The sequence below is a fragment of the Phyllobates terribilis genome, unplaced genomic scaffold (genome assembly GCF_046119375.1).
Source record: "Phyllobates terribilis strain yellow unplaced genomic scaffold, ASM4611937v1 Scaffold_11__3_contigs__length_659146591, whole genome shotgun sequence".
Taxonomy (NCBI): domain Eukaryota; kingdom Metazoa; phylum Chordata; class Amphibia; order Anura; family Dendrobatidae; genus Phyllobates; species Phyllobates terribilis.
The window spans coordinates 453,249,346-453,268,527 of NW_027362771.1; the positions used below are offsets into that span (position 1 = coordinate 453,249,346).

At 48.0% G+C, this 19,182-nt stretch overlaps 1 protein-coding gene across 4 annotated transcripts in view; it reads right to left on the reverse strand.

The window, feature by feature from the left end:
* The window catches only part of AKAP13 (A-kinase anchoring protein 13), a 269,973-nt gene that overhangs the window by 201,717 nt on the left and 49,074 nt on the right, over positions 1-19,182 (reverse strand). For all 4 annotated transcript variants that reach the window (XM_073653290.1, XM_073653288.1, XM_073653289.1 and 1 more), the window contains one exon: positions 4,508-4,557. In XM_073653290.1, coding sequence (XP_073509391.1) covers positions 4,508-4,540 — 33 coding nt within the window. In that variant the 5' untranslated portion in view covers positions 4,541-4,557. The remainder of the gene's footprint in view (positions 1-4,507; positions 4,558-19,182) is intronic.

Here is a 19,182-nt window from a genome sequence, read left to right on the forward strand (position 1 = left end):
TGGCTGAGAAGCAACCCCACACATGAATGGTTTCAGGATGCTTTACAGTTGGCATGAGACAAGACTGGTGGTAGCGCTCACCTCTTCTTCTCCGAATAAGCTGTTTTCCAGATGTCCCAAACAATCGAAAAGGGGATTCATCAGAGAAAATGACTTTGCCCCAGTCCTCAGCAGTCCACTCCCTGTACCTTTTGCAGAATATCAGTCAGTCCCTGATCTTTTTTCTGGAGAGAAGTGGTTTCTTTGCTGCCCTCCTTGAAACCAGCCCTTGCTCAAAGAGTCTACGCCTCACAGTGCGTGCAGAAGCACTCACACCAGCCTGCTGCCATTCCTGAGCAAGCTCGGCACTGCTGGTAGTCCGATCCCGCAGCTGAAACAGTTTTAAGATACGGTCCTGGCGCTTACTGGTCTTTCTTGGGCGCCCTGGAGCCTTTTTGACAACAATGGAAGCTCTCTCCTTGAAGTTCTTGATGATGCGATAGATTGTTGACTGAGGTGCAATCTTTGTAGCTGCGATACTCTTCCCTGTTAGGCCATTTTTGTGCAGTGCAATGATGGCTGCACGTGTTTCTTTAGAGATAACCATGGTTAACTGAAGAGAAACCATGATACCAAGAACCAGACTCCTTTTAAATTGTCCAGTGATGTCATTCTTACTTAATCATGACTGATTGATCAATTAACACAGGTGTGGGTGTTGATGAGAACAGGGCTGGCGATCAATCACTAAAACGATGTTAGCTGCTCCTTTTAAGGCAGGACTGCAATGATGTTGAAATGTGTTTTGGGAGTTAAAGTTCATTTTCTGGGCAAATATTGACTTTGCAATTACAGTAATTGCTGTTAAGCTGATCACTCTTTGACATTCAGGAGTATATGCAAATTGCCATTACAAAAAATGAAGCAGTAAACTTTGGAAAAATTTCTATTTGTCTCATTCTCAATACTTTTGGCCATGACTGTATATACTGTACCACATAGACACCGAGGCTTCTGTATATACATCACATAGGATAAGCTGAAACTGCTGTATATATGTCACACAGGAGACACCAAGACTGCTGTATATGTCACATAGGAGCCAGAGACTGCTGTATATACATCACATAGGAGCCACAGAGACTGCTATATATACACATCACATAGAAGACTTGTGCTGCTGTATATAATTAATCACATCGGAAACACTGGGACTGGTGCATAAACATCACATAGGAGACACTGGGGCTAGAGCATCTACATCATATACTGTAAAAAAACACTGGGGCAGGAATATATAGATCACATAGGAGACACGGGCAGGAACATATAAATCACATAGGAGACACGGGCAGGAACATATAAATCACATAGGAGACACGGGCAGGAACATATAAATCACATAGGAGACACAGGGGCAGGAGCATATTCATTATGTAGGAGACACTGCTGTAGGGGATATAACCCCTAAAAAATTCACACCTTAAGGGCTCGCTCACATATCGCATAAGTGATATCTGATTTTTTCATCGGTTATAAATGGGGCAGTGCTGATGCACAATTTTTTTTCACTGACCGAATGTGTCAGTGGAAAGAAATCACTGCATGATGCAATTTCACTTTGAGTTAGTTTTGCTGCCACTCACCAATTCAAGTCTATGGGTGTATGGAAAACATTAGACAGCACTCGGATGACATCTGAGTGCAGTCCAATTTCCACTGACTCACAGAATTAAGACGAGAAAATTTTGTTCTCCATCTTCTCCTCACGGTGTGCTCCATTTCTCTCATCCGAAACAATTGGATCACACTATGCCGACACTCGGCTCAAACTCTGACAGCGTTTGATCAGAGTGTAATTTGCATAATCGGCCTGATTTTTTCAGATTGAAGAATCTATGGCCGTCGGACCGAAACCTTAATGATCTAATCTCTGCCTCCATTCTGTAGAAACTGAAGTATAGCCAAATCAATTAAAGGGGTTTTCCGATCCAAATCAATAAGTCTGCAGTCACTCTGTGCCACTGCAGACTTAAGAATCCCCCCAGCGAAGGCACTGTGCCCTGAGGGGATTCGTCGGTTTCTGAGTAGGGACCGGAGGGTATGTAGTATGTATGTATGCGCCCACTAGTCAGATTCTGGCTGGGAGTATGTATAATGCATATGTAACCTCTGGTCCCGGCTCAGAAATTGGCGCATTTCTGCAGACCACAGTAAGTGCGCTGGGGGGATTGATAAATCTAATAACTCATTAGACTGACTGCAGACTTATCGATTTGAACCAGATAACCCCTTTAAGCAGGGTGCTCAGTGCACCTTTGGTGTGGCAGAGGCTCAGTGCACCGGTCCACCCACTGGTTTTGCACGTTTCCCCCTCCTTTACTGGTGATTGACAGCCTGGAGCACAAACAGTCTGCAGGAAAAGCTCAGGCCAGTGACGGCAATTTCTAGGAGGGATAGGGCTATTCAATACCAGTGGGCCTCTTGTCCATACCAAAGGTGCAACCAGCACCCTAATTAGCATGTTTGATTAAACTTTAATGCCTGAAAAATAGAGGGAGTGGTTAGACTAATAAGGACAGCTTCACAAGGCGTCTTGGACTCGGACCGTGATGCATGGGCTGGCTGCGAGTTTGCTGATCTCACAGCTTCAAATATGCCTACAAGGCTATTGAGTTGAGGTTGGAAGACCAGCGGCCAGTTTGTCATCACAGTCCATCACACACTGACATGTGAAAGCATCCTAAAGGTGCGATTTGTATAGGGGCTATTTCCCCTATAAGGCTCTATTCTTCGTTATAGCTGTCAGTTTGGGCTGGCAACCTCCATTTAATCACGGATATCCTCTGAACATGTACAGTGCAGCGGGCAAGAAGTTACCACAAACCACCATTTATGTGTAGAATTCGATGCAGCCGGCTCACAAGCAGAACTGGTACCATCAGCAGTGGGTGTCAACGGTGTATGATAGCGGAGAAGAAGAATCGGTCACCGGCACTGCAAGCTCGGGGTTCCGGCAGCTTCACAGGAAAAACACAAAATCCACGGACCATCACACCGTCCCCCAATACAGGTAGTGGTGCTCCGCTTACAGAAAGCAGTGATCCATAATCCAAAGGGAGAAAAATAGCGGCACTCGATGCCACGTAGGTGCTAATCTAATTGCTTAGTTCTGGCCGTTGCTGGAGCCGTTTTCAGCTGATTGTAGGTATGTATGACCCCTACCCATCTCATACTGAGATAGATCATCAATTGTTAAGAATTAAACAACCCAATTAGGATAACAAACGTATGTCTCCAGAAGCACTAAACGGGCTCTATGTATTGGGCACTTGTAATTTTCACTCTGCAACATCTACTAATTTCTGGAAACCGTCTGTGGGATCAAAATAGTCATTAGGCTTAGAGATTAATTCCCTGAGTGTAATTTGCAAAACAGGATAAGTTTCTGGTTATTTCTGTTATTTTGTCATTTCAGGGGCTCTGCAAATGGCGCCCACAAACTACTCCAGGAAGGTGTGTGGCCACCTGCATAGTAACAGATCGTGAAGGTGTATGGCCACCTGCATAGTAACAGATCGTGAAGGTGTATGGCCACCTGCATGGTAACAGATCGTGAAGGTGTATGGCCACCTGCATGGTAACAGATCCTGAAGATGTATGGCCACCTGCATAGTAACAGATGCTGATGGTATATGGCCATCTGCATAGCAACAGATCCTGAAGGTGTATGGCCACCTGCATTGTAACAGATCCTGAAGGTGTATGGCCACCTGCATTGTAACAGATTCTGAGGGTGTATGGCCCCCTGCATAGTAACAGATGCTGAAGGTGTATGGCCCCCTGCATAGCAACAGATCCTGAAGGTGTATGGCCACCTGCATAGTAACAGATCCTGAAGATGTATGGCCACCTGCATAGTAACAGATGCTGATGGTATATGGCCATCTGCATAGCAACAGATCCTGAAGGTGTATGGCCACCTGCAATGTAACAGATCCTGAAGGTGTATGGCCACCTGCATTGTAACAGATTCTGAGGGTGTATGGCCCCCTGCATAGTAACAGATGCTGATGGTGTATGGCCATCTGCATAGCAACAGATCCTGAAGGTGTATGGCCACCTGCATTGTAACAGATCCTGAGGGTGCATGGCCACCTGCATAGTAACAGATTCTGAGGGTGTATGGCCACCTGCATAGTAACAGATTCTGAGGGTGTATGGCCACCTGCATAGTAACAGATTCTGAGGGTGTATGGCCACCTGCATAGTAACAGATTCTGAGGGTGTATGGCCACCTGCATAGTAACAGATCCTGAAGGTGTATGGCCACCTGCATAGTAACAGATCCTGAAGGTGTATGGCCACCTGCATAGTAACAGGTCCATTCATCTTTGTTTAAAGCATGAATCTGCAATCTCAGGACAACAAATATCTCCTCTTGTAAAGCAATAAGATGATATTTGTTGCTTTAAATCAAAGTATTTCATTCAGTAGCTCAAATAGTAATAAAAGTAAATGCACTTACATATAATGGAGCTTGTGTTGGATTAAGCTTCATGACCCAGGACGCAGTATCTAGACCAAAGACAAAAGGAACTAATTGTAAGTAACAATTTTTATAAATCGAGGATTTGATTTCAACATTAAAGATGACAATTGTACTTTTTGTATTCACAATTCAACATTAAATTACTGTGCATAAAGCAAAGTTTTCATAGAATTGGAGGCTTCAATGGTGTATTTTTCGTTGCTACTCAAGACACGCAAGAAAAAAAACAAATAGAAATCATTGTCAGGAGTCGATTTTACCAAAGGAAGGGACAGTCAGACATTTCCTAAATTACATGCTGGTTTTTCAGTGGATTTGGTCACATATTTCAGTCCCGCAAAATCCACAGCAAAAATCCCCAAACCAATAAGTCAACATATATGCACACAATGTGTGAACCCAGCCTTAGGGAAAGGGCCGGGTAGATGGCTCTCTCATATAAAGTACTATAAGTTGTGAAGATAAATTTTAAGGTTAAGTTCCCACAAGTAGTTTTTGGTGAGCAATTGAAGCTGCGTATCTTCACTGAGCAAAAAAAAAAAAAAAAGCGTCTTACAGTTCCAGCAAAAGTGAATGGGATTTGCGTAAATCTAATGCCCATTGTGCTTTTAATTTAATGCAGCATAAACTGACCTGCGGTGAGAGTTTCAAATCCGCAACATGCCAAGTTCTCCTGCGGTAAATGTGAGTTTTATGTGTGGATTTTCCCCTTTGAATTGAATTAGAGGAGGAAAATCTGAAGAATATGCATTGTTAGCACGCTGCCACAGCAGAGTCGCACTAAAAATTTATGTAATCTTCACGACAATCAAGAAAGTTTTAAACAAAGCCAAGTAACAGGAAGCATAAAAAACAGCAGCTTTATTTAAAGCATGACAAAAAAAGACAATAATTGCAGCTGAAAAAAGTGATAAAAAAATGCAGCCAAAAATACAATGAAAAAACACAAGTAACCTAATTTACCTAACATGTGCAGAAATGCTACAGAAAGTCCACCACATAGAAAACTCACCAAATACTCATGGGGGGACTTAGCCTAAAGATTCTGTTCACATGATGCTTGAAGTCCACGCCTAGACTTTCATGGTGTATATACCAATCGTACTCGTTGGGCTTTCTTTATGCAATGGATGCCAGGAGAACCTTTTAGTCCTTCAATTGCCCCTACATGTCCTTACACCCACTTTTGCAGTATGGAATAACATACTAGCCTCTCTAGTGGGCTGTGGAGTCGGAGTCGTGGAGTCGGTATAAAATGGACCGACTCCTAAAATATATAATAAATTGGGTTCAGCAGTACAATGCAGGGTGTGCTGTAAATGCTTTCTTAAGAATTTGGGAAAGATATGAAATGTCCTATAAATGTCTGTTCTGTTCCTGATCTAAGGATCTCGGCTTTTAGTTGCGATGAATCTGTGCTGCACTTTATGTATATGCTCAGTAGTGAGGCAGGGCTGTGGAGTCGGAGTCTGAATTGGAAATCAGGGAGATTGAGGAGGTGCAGCTTTATGAGCCGCAATTTCTTTCAGAGACACTGGTCTCCACAACAGAAATTTCAACAATAGAATGTATTGGATGCGGTTAGTCTGCATGTCTTCAATGAATACATGCGGATTTACCTGCGTGTTCAGATGCAGGGCTTTGGACGCAGCAAAAATACGCTGCGTCCAAAACGCTGCTATAGCCTGATCGTGGGCACATAGCCTAATATATCATAGATGGATGCTGCCAATACCCAGATCCCACATAAACCAGGGGGCCAGCCTCACCAGGGAAGAACACTGGAGACAATTATAAACTGACTGGGAAACTTATTAGGATATCGATTGATGCAATTAATTTCATTTGTCCATTAACTTTTATAGTGATTATACATTATTATCCTTTGGTTTTTACCATGTCATCATATTGACAGTTCTTTACCCTGTATATTGTTTTGTCTATGCATTAGACCACTCCCAGTGTAGCAGGGGACACAAATAGATTTTTTGGTGCCATTTTGGCTTTTTAAAATTGTTACACATTGTATACTGAGCCAATTACTTCTATACTTTGTATACTGAGTGCAATATAGCCCTGAATTATGGATTTCTAATATTTATGTGTGGTATGTATAGAATGCTTGAAGGAGGTTCAGTAAGATGACGGCCATAATTTTTCTAGTTGTTTCTGGGGGAAAATATGAGCCACAGCGGAAATGAGGGCTAAAACAATAAGAAGCTAATCTAATTAGCTGTCCTCAGCGGAGTGAGGGGGTCTGATGAGACCCCTTATAACATGTCATGTAACTAACATCATTGTCAGGTGTATTGCAGATCTGTCCTTATTTCCCGCGACGCTCTCCTCCGCCAGAAGCGATCACAGATCCAATCCTTAAGATGTATCTGTATTTTATGCTTTTAATTTCATACTGTTTTCGCCTATATGAATGCTCTTATTATTCCATCTTTTGTAACATTTTAAAACACTGTACTTTTTTTTGTCTATTAAAGCAGCACTCTCACTAAAGTTTTTATGCAGTAAATCTGTGTATGTGCATGTAATGTAGTGTGAGTGTGTTAATATACTCACCTACCGCCGCTCTCTCCGGTGTCCATCTCTGTTCTGCTCCTCTTCTCAGTGACATCACCGCTCTGCAGACTCTCCGGCTCACGCTGTGCTCTGCATGACCCTGAAGTGACTTTCACTATGTAAGTCTATGGGCATCAGAACGAGGCTCCATAGATGTTCATTGTAAAAGAGACTTTCAACTCACACAGAGCATAGAGGGAGTCTGAGAGCAGTGACGTCACTGAGAAGAGGAGAAGAACGGCGCTGTATCCCGGAGAGAGCAGCGGTACGCGAGTATATTAATACACATATTTAAGGGATAAAAACGTGAATGTGTTTGTCCCTTGTTGCTCTAAGTATCCACAATCACGAGAAGAGAAAATAGCTTGGCTGTGTTACCTTCTACTGAGAGCACAAGTAGTGGACGACCGTTCAGGAGCTTCGGAAAGCTGGGTGTGCATCATTACTAACGAGTTACCCAGTGCAGGCATCACTGGGAAAGCTGTGATTGGCGGCAGGATAAAGTGTGGCATGGATGTGGCGAGTGTCTGCAGGGTGCACTTAGCACATTGTTGGCCTATTGTGATAGGCAAGAGGACTAGTGAGTGGAAAGTGGAGCCCCCTTTACAGTCATATCTGAGGCACGTGTGTCGTGACCGAGAGGTTTTCGTGACAATGATATACTCCAGATTTTGGGAACATTGAAGACTGACAATAGATATGTTCACACGCTGCAGATTGTGGCAGAAACTCCAGTTATCTGAATGAGGTTACTTCCACAGCAGGTGCAAGGATTTCTGCAGACCCTATTTAGATGCACAAGACCATCGCTGACTCTGTAGAAAGTCTGCAGGGTGTGAACATACCCCAACCAAGAAAAGCACAAAAAGCAAAACACTACGTTTCCTCATATTACTTCCATAGTATTGATTCGCTGATCTCTTCTCAGGAAGCACCAGAATAGCTCAGGCATCTACATGAAAGCCTGATCAGCACTTTCTCTCACCTCCCCATATGACCTCTCTCAGCAACCTCCCACCTCTTCACCTTTAGCTATACTATGTCAGGAGGAGAAAAGGAAAAAACTAATGAGGATCTATTCCAGGAGCCCTCCATAAACTGCAGCTACAAATGCACAACTGCTTATTAATCACAAAGAAGGAATTATTGTACAAGTAAAAGCAAGGCGTACAAGGCAACTTTTGGTTATATATTGATTTATTGCACAATCCTGGTTCTTGTGGGAAAAAATATTATGGGCAACACTGCAACCATAGAAAAAAAATGAAACTTGGTCCTGAATGTTATATAGTCTGAGTCTTATATCTCCTCCAACTATAAAATCCCTCATCAGGGAAGAAACTTCTAGCACTTTCTAAGTAATATAGTGTTTGCAAAAGATCAGCACTTGAAGCTTCATTCTTTACCACCATGGAATAAAACCCGGTCCTGGTGATGTAATGGGCATGCAAGAATACAGCTTGTTACAATGCACCCACACCCATCAGATGAGCAGGACAGATTTCCATCTGCTGCAAGTAAACAAGTTACTATTAAGGCTGTGTGCCCACGATGCGTTTTTTAAGCGTTTCCGCAGCGGCAATTGCGCTGCGGAAACGCTTAAAAAACGCTAGGTAGAAGATCTGCCATGTTCCCCAATGATAATCCGCATGTGCTGTGCACATGCTGCGGAAATTGCGGAAAAATACGCAGCACTATCAATTATTTTGCAGAAGCGCTGCGTTTTCGCCGCCATTGACTAGCATTGGAACGCATGGAATCAGCATCACTGGATCGGTATATGCGGATAACATGCGTTTCAATGTGCAGATGGTACCCGGATCTGGAGGACAGGAGACTCTCCTCCGGACCCGGGTTCTATAGAACCTGTAAAAAGAAGAATAAAATAAAAAATAAATATTATACTTACCTTCTGATCGCCCCCGATGTCTTTGTCCTGGCTTGCTGGCAGATCGCGGTGGACTCAAGGACCTGCCATGACGTCATTTAGTCATTTGACTGGTCACGCGACCGCTGACGTCGGCAGGTCCTTTAGTGTACCGCGAGCTGCCGGCAAGCCGAGACGCATCGAATAAAGACTGCGGGGGCCATCAGAAGGTAAGTATGATATTTATTTTTAACCATTCTTTCGGTCACACTATATAAATCCATGCCGTTTGTCAAGCACTTTCCAAGTGATGCTAAAATTGCTTGGAAAGCGCTTGTCAACCCGCATGCGGAAATGCATGTGAAGAACGTTTCACATCCGCTTGTCCCTGGCAGGAAAACGCATGTACAATCCGCATGCCTTTTTTCTGCCAGGGAGATGCAGAAACGCTCAGGAAAAAATCTGGAGCATTTCCACATCGTGGGCACATAGCCTAAGACAAAACATAGGAATTTATATAGAAAGTTTGTCTTCTCAAAATCAGGGCTGTGGAGTCGGAGTCCATTTTGGTAGAGTCTGTATAAAATGGACCGACTCAAACTCCTAAAATATATAATAAATTGGGTACAGTAGTTCAATGCAGTTTGTGGGGAATTTTTTTCATAAGAATTTGGGAAAGTAATGAAATGTCCTATAAATGTCTGTCCTATTCCTGATCTAAGGGTCTAGACTTTTAGCTGAGATGAATCTGTGCCACAGTAAATTTATCACTTAAACATGAGCCATGTACGAGGGAGTCGCAGTTGGAGTCGGTGTCATGGAAATTGAGGAGTCGGAGGTTTGGCTTACCGACTCCACAGCTCTGGTCAAAATGATACAGTTTTCTAACAAACTATTACATGTACGGAAATCGAAATAATGAATTAAAGATTCATTTCCAACTTGGCATAGGTGACAAGCTGTCGATTGCTGGTGTCCAAGTGTTATGATCCACAACTGACCCCCCCAGGAACAAGGCCCTGAAATGCTCTATTTATCATCTATGGAACTGCTGGTCACCACTAATGGGGCATTTCACTGTTCTAATGGGGCATTTCGGATCCCCATTTTCAGGATCGGCGGAGTTCTCAGTGGTCGGTCCACTAAAAATGAGCAAGTCATTATCTATCATGTACAGGTGATAACTTACCAAGTGAGGGATACTTTTTTTGTCTGTAGTAGAAGATAAATATTTTTTAAACTGGTTGTCACTTGAAAAACTATTGTTTGAAACTCAGACAATTGGAAATGACATATTTGTAAAATATCCTTTAAGAATAGGTTTGCAGCTTTACAAATACTGCCTATTGTAAATGATTTGACTATGTCAGGCATTCTTCTCCCCTTTCCCCTCGTTCTCCCCCTTCTTATTAATATTAGTACATTTCATAAATCACATGTATGTTTCTCAAAATGTTATTGTGCTGTTTATTCTCTAAAACCTTAATAAAAATTTACAGTAAAAAAAAAAGTTTGCAATTTTGTATACAAACTAGATTTTTGTCGTTCTTTGCTACTCCTCCTATGGTGAGAATGCATTCATTAAACCCAGTATATACAGCAAAGCTGTCAAGTGAATTCAGGTCCATTTATAGTATATGATTATTGTAGCATTGCGAGGAACGCTCATTCGTAATAATTGTGCAGTCTTAACAGGCTGCCGATCAGCTGAAGAATAAGCAACACGCTAGCTCGGCGGGTGAAATGATCTTTTGCTTTGCACAAAAGTTCATTCTTCTCGGCAGCCTACGTGCACTGAACAGTCTATTACAGCTCCTTCAGTGCATATGACGCGCCCCTGGGCCTGTGTCGCGCTGCGTTGCGCACGCGGGAGCTTACCCGGAGCCGGATCTGTTTAGGGTTGTAGTCTCGTGGCGGTGACCCGGTCCGTGCCCAGGGAGTCAAACTGGACGGCAGTCTGTTAGCGGTAGAAAATGGTTGATGACTACGCCACCCGTTGAATGCAGCCAGGGGGCTGCTGCTGCAGGGCAGACCGCTGAGGCCGGTGGAAGGATGGTGCAGCGTGATAGTATAACCCCCAACGGGAGGGGTATGGCCTCAGGGCAGCCGACGTGGATGATGGGGGTAGCAGGAACCACTCAGAGACGGTATGGTAGCGTTCAGGGTCTTTACTGGTAACAACGATAGACCCTCCCGGAGTACTTGCTAGCGAACGGGGCCTGGTCAGTCCTTGAGCAGATGGGATCTCCCCTGGCCAGGCGTAGTTGTAGGCCTCCCAAGCTGACTGTACTCTTCTGGCTACCTTGCTAGAAGCTGATGTAAGTAGCCCACGTCCCTGAGTGTACCGTGTGGTGCTCACCCGTATGGCCGGTGACTCGGGGCCTTCTAATGGCTTCCGCTCCACGATGGCGGTGCTGGTCCCACGCGTGTGACCGGGCCTTCGGGCTTCTGGGCCAGGGGACCTGAAATCCCCTGCCTGACGGATTCTGCTGCTGGGTAGAAGTTAGTCCCCACAGCCTCGGACTCCGGGTCCGGTAAAGAATCTTCTTAGTCAGGGCGAGCTCTTTAGCTGCCAGCCCCTGACTCCTTGTGACTCTGCTGCTTCCTATGCTGCTCTTGTCTCTCCTCTTCCTGGACTCACTAACCCTGCCTCAGCCCCGGGTTTATACAGGGGAAGTTCTTCCCCTCCCAAGGCTGGGCAGGAGGTGTGGCATGCACAGGATCCCTGACCAAAGGACCTCCCACCTGCTCTCAGACGTAATATCTCTATCACTGTGACAACCAGACCCCTGGGGTGTCACACTCCCCCCTAGTGAAATTTAGTACTCCGGGACTAAACACTTTTTAGAAAAATATAACAAGGTATATCAAAGAACAATAAAATACAATAAGGAAACACAATAAGATGGTCACGGATGTCCGCAACCGGGTGCAGTCTTTGAAGAAAAGCAAAGGTGTCCATTTCACCAACACAGGGAGACGTAACCAGGTAGGGGTCTGTCCTACCCCGAGTCCTTAACAGTCTCTAGTCCATCCTGGGTTACGCTCCAACTATATACAAAGGATTCCCGGTAAATCCACCGAAGACTCCTAAAAACAACTAGAAACACAAAATTACACACAAGCAACAATAAACAGGTAAACATTGTAAAACAACTTAAACATTTAGATCCTCCAACGTGCGGGTAACTGGCCTCTAGTGGCCCTAGTGGACCTACGGAGCTGACTGTCTGGCCCTGAACTACAGGGTGTAGGAGCTGTCAAGGGTAAACTGGGCAGCTGTCTACCGGCTCTTTGTCTCACTAGGGGTACGGCAGGCTCACTATAAGCAGAGGGTGGATTCTCCTGTTCCGCTTGGGTGGAGTCTTCTGCCTCCTGGACCGGCTGCTCTTCCAGCTCTACCCGTTGCTCCGTAGGTTCTTGGGATGATGGTTGGAGGAAGGTGAGTACGGGTACCACAACTGCACCATTGACTTGAGTCCAAGACCGAGGGAAGTCCCCGAGCACGGTACTAACCATATCTTCCCTTTCTTCCACGGGTCGATGGTCTTCCTGTTCCTCCTCAGGGTTCCTCAGTTGTTCGGGGCACTTCTTCAGGTGGTCCCGGGATACAATGGCTGTGGTTTCCCCTCCGTCTTTACTGATGGTACAGACCTTCGGGTTCTCGTGGCTTGAGGGCAGTACGGTGTACGGGTCCTTCTCCCACTGGTCGTCCAACTTGTGGAGCCGTCTCTTCCTCTTCAAGACCTGCTCTCCGGGTACCAGGGGAACAGCGGGAGCATACTGGTTGTAAGTCTTCTCTTGTCTTTCCCTAGCCTGACAGAGACTTCGCTCCACGCTCTCCTGTACTTTCCGGTACTGCTGCTGCCTCTCTGTGTCCCAGTCCGTTTCTGGTGAAGTGTCCTCGGGCGTCAGGACTCCCATTTCCAGGTCAACAGGTAACTTACCAGGTCTTGCCCTCATTAGGTAAGCCGGGGTACAGTTGGTGGAACCTACCGGGATGTGGTTGTATAGGTCCACCAGATCGGGCAACTTCTCAGGCCACAGACTGCGTTCTTCCAGGGGCAACGTTTTTAGAAGATCCATTACCACCTGGTTCATTTTCTCACAAAGTCCATTAGTTTGCGGATGGTAGGGTGTCGTCCTTATCTTCCGGCAGCCATACAGATTGCAGAATTCCTGGAAGACCTCCGCTTCAAAGGCAGGTCCCTGGTCCGTCAGCACTTGGTCCGGGTACCCGTGTGGACGGCAAAAGTGCTGCTGGAAGGCTCTAGCTGCTGTTCGAGCCGTTAAGTCCTTGACGGGGACGACAACCAGAAACCGGGAGTAATGATCCACGATGGTTAACGCGTAGACGTAGCCACTTCTGCTGGGGGTCAGTTTTACATGATCCAAGGCTACCAGTTCCAACGGTTGCCGGGTGACGATGGACTGCAGGGGAGTCTTCTGGCTGGCCCGGTCCTTCCTTCTCAGATTGCACGGGCCACAGTCTCTGCACCACTTCTCGATGGTTCCCCTCATGCCTACCCAGTGGAACCGCTCGCGCAGCAGGAACTCCAGCTTTTTCCACCCGAAGTGTCCAGCTCCGTCGTGGTATGCCTCCATCACCATGGCTGCGTCTCTTCGTGGCACCACTACTTGCCAGAGTAGTTCATGCGTCCTGGAGTTAACCATTCTGCGGCACAACTTCCCCTTGTAAAGGAACAGTCGACTCTTCTCTGCCCATAGTTGTTTGGCTTCCTCTGGAGCGTCTGATTCCAGGCTAGCCTCCGGGCGAGTCAGCATCTCCTTCACCAGTCGGACGGCAGGGTCGCTGTCTTGCGTTTCCGCCCAGTTGTAGTGAGGTAAAGGGTTCAACGTAGCAGCCTGCTTACTCCTTACCCGGTGGGAATACTGGATAGTCCCATGACGGTGGAACGCAGGGAGTTCAACTTCTTCCAGTCCCTCCGGATCTTCTCCTCCGTCCGGCAGGTTGGGCATCCTGGACAGGGCGTCCGCGTTGGTATTGGAGCGCCCTGCCCGGTATTTAATTGTGAACTCGTAGTTGGACAGACGGGCCATCCACCTCTGCTCCAGGGCACCGAGTCTTGCCGTGTCCAGGTGTGTCAGCGGGTTGTTATCCGTGTATACGGTGAACCGGGAAGAAGCGAGGTAATGCCTAAAGCGCTCGGTGACTGCCCATACCACGGCCAGGAACTCTAGCTTAAATGAGCTGTAATTTTCGGGGTTCCTTTCGGTGGGTCGCAGTTTTCGGCTGGCATAGGAGATTACTCGTTCTCTCCCCTGCTGAATCTGGGACAGTACGGCTCCTAGCCCGATGTTACTGGCGTCGGTGTAGAGGATGAAGGGCTGGCTATAGTCCGGGTACGCCAAGATTTCATCCCCCGTGAGGGCCATCTTCAGCTGGCGGAAGGACTCTTCTTCTAGCTTTTCCCATTTGAAGGGCGGCTTCTGGTTCTTGGCCTTCCGGGACTGGCCTATCAGGAGGTCCTGCATAGGTGCTGCCTTTTTGGTGAAACCGGGAATAAACCTTCGGTAGTAGCCTACCAACCCTAGGAACTGCCGCACTTCTTTTACGCTGGAGGGGCTTGGCCATCCCTTAATTGCGGTGATCTTATCGGGGTCGGGAGCCACTCCGTCAGCGCTCACCACGTGTCCCAGGTATTGCACCTTTGGTTTCAGGAGGTGACACTTGGAGGGTTTCACCTTTAGGCCGTAACTCGCCAGAGCTTCGAACACCTCCGCCAGGTGTTTCAGGTGGTCCTCATAAGTTTTGGAGTATACGATGACATCGTCCAGGTACAACAGGACCGTCTCGAAGTTTCTGTGGCCCAGACAGCACTCCATTAATCGTTGGAAGGTTCCTGGGGCGTTGCAGAGTCCGAACGGCATGCAGGTGAACTCGCTAAGTCCCATCGGGGTGGTGAATGCGGTCTTCTCCCGGTCCGCCTCTGCTACAGGAACCTGCCAGTACCCGCTAGTGAGATCCAAGGTAGAGAAGAAGTTAGCAGATCTTAAAGCAGCCAATGACTCCTCTATCCTTGGTAAGGGGTACGCATCCTTGTGTGTGATACGGTTGATTTTCCGGTAATCTACACACATCCTCATGGTGTTGTCTTTCTTTTTGACTAAAACTAGTGGGGCTGCCCAGGGGCTACAGCTATCCCGGATTACCCCAGCCTCCTTCATGTCTCTAAGCATCCCCTTGGCGTGTTGGTAATGTGCAGGGGGTACGGGTCGATACCTCTCTTTTATGGGAGGATGATCTCCCGTGGGGATGCGGTGTTCTACCCCCTTGACTCGCCCGAAGTCTAACGGGTGTTTACTAAACACTCTCTCATACTCTTGAACCACCCGATAGACTCCTTGTTTCTGGTGTGAGGGAGTGGAGTCAGTACCCAGATGTAGTTGCTGACACCAGTCCTCCATGTCTTTCTTAGAGCCGTTACCTTCCTCCGGGTGAGATGGAGGCAAGGGTTCCACAGATTGTATAGAATTTTGATTAGTGGTATATAATTTGGCTAGCGTGGCATACCGGGGCAGGTACACTTCCCTCTCCCCGATATTTATTATGCGAACGGGCACCCTCCCATGGCGTACATTGACCACCCCCCGTGCTGTCAAAATGGTGGGCCTACTGTCTGAGTAAACTGGTTCTACCATTGCCTGGTAATCTCTACCTCTCAGACCAATAGCTGCCCGGCACCAAATCATCATTTCACTTTTTGGGGGCATGGCAATAGGAAAAGGGTCACACATTCTTACGCTACCAATCTCACCGCCGGAGAGTTCCACTTGTTGCCGTTGCATCAGTGCCCGGATCTCTTTCTGGAGCACCCGCTGCTCGCTGGAGCTGGCATTCTTGGCAACCTGCTGTAAAAGGAAAATCACCTCTGCAAGACAATTTTCAATTACATTAGTTCCTAGAGTTATTTTTGGGTGACTCTCATGTTTGTCAATATCTACAATGATCAGTCCCTGTGCGGCCAGTTCAACTCTACCAATTTTGATGGTCACCTCTTTAAATCCGATCTGTGGCACGGGCTGACCATTGCTGGCGATGATACTCAAGTCGTCGTCAGGGTAGCGGGTAATATCCGAGTCATTCCAGTACTGCTTGAAGAGCACGTACGGGATGGTGGTGACCTGTGACCCGGTGTCCAGTAGGGCACTCATGGGAATGCCATCCAGTACCACAGGCAAGACTGGACGTCCTCCCACATATCTGTCGCGCCAGTTCGATGGGCCTGGTGATCTTTTTCCTGGGGGTTGGCCCTCTACCCCAGGTTGTGCCCGTTTAAAGAACAGTACCTTTCCATATGTCCGGGTTGATTGCAGCGGCGGCAGATGGGTCGTCCGTCCTCGCTGTATCGGTCACTGGGTCTTCCTCTGGCCGGTGGGGTCCTCCTTGGTCGACGCCACGGGATGTCCTCCGGTCCGGATGCCAGCTGGATCTTCCCTGGAGTGGAAACCTGTAAAGACTGCACAGTTCGGGTTAGCGCAGCAACGCTTTTAGCTAGCTCTTGGACCTGATGGTGTAGGTCTGGAGCCGGGTCATTGTCCAAAGCCTGCGCATCAGCTCCCACAGGCCCTGCTGACAAGGGCGCCGCCTCCTGGTAGTAAGTGGTAGTGGGGCGTCTGTGGGTCACAACGCCACCTGGTGCCGGTTCTCGGAGCACCCGGATGGCTCTGTCCTTGAACTGTGCAAATTCTAGATGAGGGTCCTGTAAGGCCATTGCCCGCAACTGGGTGCGGTGGGCATTGCAATATAAACCCTCTATAAATTGTTCGGTCAACAGCCTGTCCTCGTTTCCCACTCCATTAGGGTCGGTCTGCTTAATGGCCCTCAGGGCCTCTTGTAGGTTGAGTGCATAGTCCCTTATACTCTCATGCGCTCGCTGCTTGCACCCGTAGAATCTAAGTTTAATCTCGGCTGAGGTGCGGGTATCAAAGGTGTCCTTCAGCCGGGTTAGTATCCCTGCGACAGTCTTCCTCCCAGGTGGCCAGGATTTTACTTCCCTTTTGGCTGCCCCAGTTAGTTGGGCCACCAGGATGCTCACTTTTTGCTCTTCTGTGAGGGGGTACACCTGGAAGAGGCTATCCAGCTTTTCTCTAAAGTCATGCAGGGTATGTGACTCCCCTGAGTACTGGGGTAGCCAAGCTGCTCCCGGGATATAGGGCATGGTGAAGGGCATAACTGCAACAGCGGTAGCGCTGGCGGGGGTTGAGGCAGTGGAGCTCTCCTCCGTATCCGACATCTTCCTCCCCCCTAGTGGACCGTGGCCTACCTTGCAATGATCCTGTTCCGTAGGCCGCGGCTCCGCAGTGGATCGTCAGGGTTGAGGACCTTCCGTCGCGCTCCTGTGACGTCGGCGTCTGCTGGGCTCCTTCCAGGACCTTACGCAACGTCCGGACGTGAGGCGGGGCTTCAGTTCTCGCGCGCTTTCGGAGTCCACGCCCCTCTTCTTCCCGCGCGGCGTCCTCAAGATGGCGTCCAATGGCGGGAAAACTCCACGGATGGCGGGAAGAAGGCTGAAGATGGCGCCGGATGGCGGGAAACTTCACCGATGGCGGGAAGAAGGCTGAAGATGGCGCCGGATGGCGGGAATCTTCACCGATGGCGGGAATCTTCACCACTGGTAAGTTTGAACAGTCTTTGCTTTTCAGGCACGCAGTACCCGGTGGTTGCGGGCACGTGATCCTGCCGACTACGCCAAAGTTGACACGCCCCTGGGCCTGTGTCGCGCTGCGTTGCGCACGCGGGAGCTTACCCGGAGCCGGATCTGTTTAGGGTTGTAGTCTCGTGGCGGTGACCCGGTCCGTGCCCAGGGAGTCAAACTGGACGGCAGTCTGTTAGCGGTAGAAAATGGTTGATGACTACGCCACCCGTTGAATGCAGCCAGGGGGCTGCTGCTGCAGGGCAGACCGCTGAGGCCGGTGGAAGGATGGTGCAGCGTGATAGTATAACCCCCAACGGGAGGGGTATGGCCTCAGGGCAGCCGACGTGGATGATGGGGGTAGCAGGAACCACTCAGAGACGGTATGGTAGCGTTCAGGGTCTTTACTGGTAACAACGATAGACCCTCCCGGAGTACTTGCTAGCGAACGGGGCCTGGTCAGTCCTTGAGCAGATGGGATCTCCCCTGGCCAGGCGTAGTTGTAGGCCTCCCAAGCTGACTGTACTCTTCTGGCTACCTTGCTAGAAGCTGATGTAAGTAGCCCACGTCCCTGAGTGTACCGTGTGGTGCTCACCCGTATGGCCGGTGACTCGGGGCCTTCTAATGGCTTCCGCTCCACGATGGCGGTGCTGGTCCCACGCGTGTGACCGGGCCTTCGGGCTTCTGGGCCAGGGGACCTGAAATCCCCTGCCTGACGGATTCTGCTGCTGGGTAGAAGTTAGTCCCCACAGCCTCGGACTCCGGGTCCGGTAAAGAATCTTCTTAGTCAGGGCGAGCTCTTTAGCTGCCAGCCCCTGACTCCTTGTGACTCTGCTGCTTCCTATGCTGCTCTTGTCTCTCCTCTTCCTGGACTCACTAACCCTGCCTCAGCCCCGGGTTTATACAGGGGAAGTTCTTCCCCTCCCAAGGCTGGGCAGGAGGTGTGGCATGCACAGGATCCCTGACCAAAGGACCTCCCACCTGCTCTCAGACGTAATATCTCTATCACTGTGACAACCAGACCCCTGGGGTGTCACACATACCTGAAGCATGGACGGCCCTTGTAAGCAGGCTATTAAACGACTGCCGATCAGCAAACAAGTAGCTGAGTAGCGGTCATTTAGTGCTGCTGATCGGCATGTATAAAAGGACCCTTACAGAAGGCAGGAAGTATCGGCCTATTATGTAGACGCTGTAGTCCAGTGGGAAAACTGGATTATTTCACAAATACCAAACTTTATAGAAAAATAAGTTGTATGTTTATAATCAAAACTTATTTTCATAACATCCCATTCTCTAATGAAATTACCTTTAACTGGAAGAACTAATTTTACTAAGTGTCTTCTTCCATATGAATCAGGAATGGAGTGCTGTGAGGCAATGGGTGGATAAGCGGGTGGAACTGGCTAGATAACTTTGGTCTAGCACCTGGTAGATGAGGGAGAACATCGGCAATGTAATGGCTAGGCTTTGCAGTGGTTTCAAAAATACACCAGTCTGACTAATGAGTTGCCATTACGTTTCATCCAGCATGTACTTTTCCTATTCACTGGCCA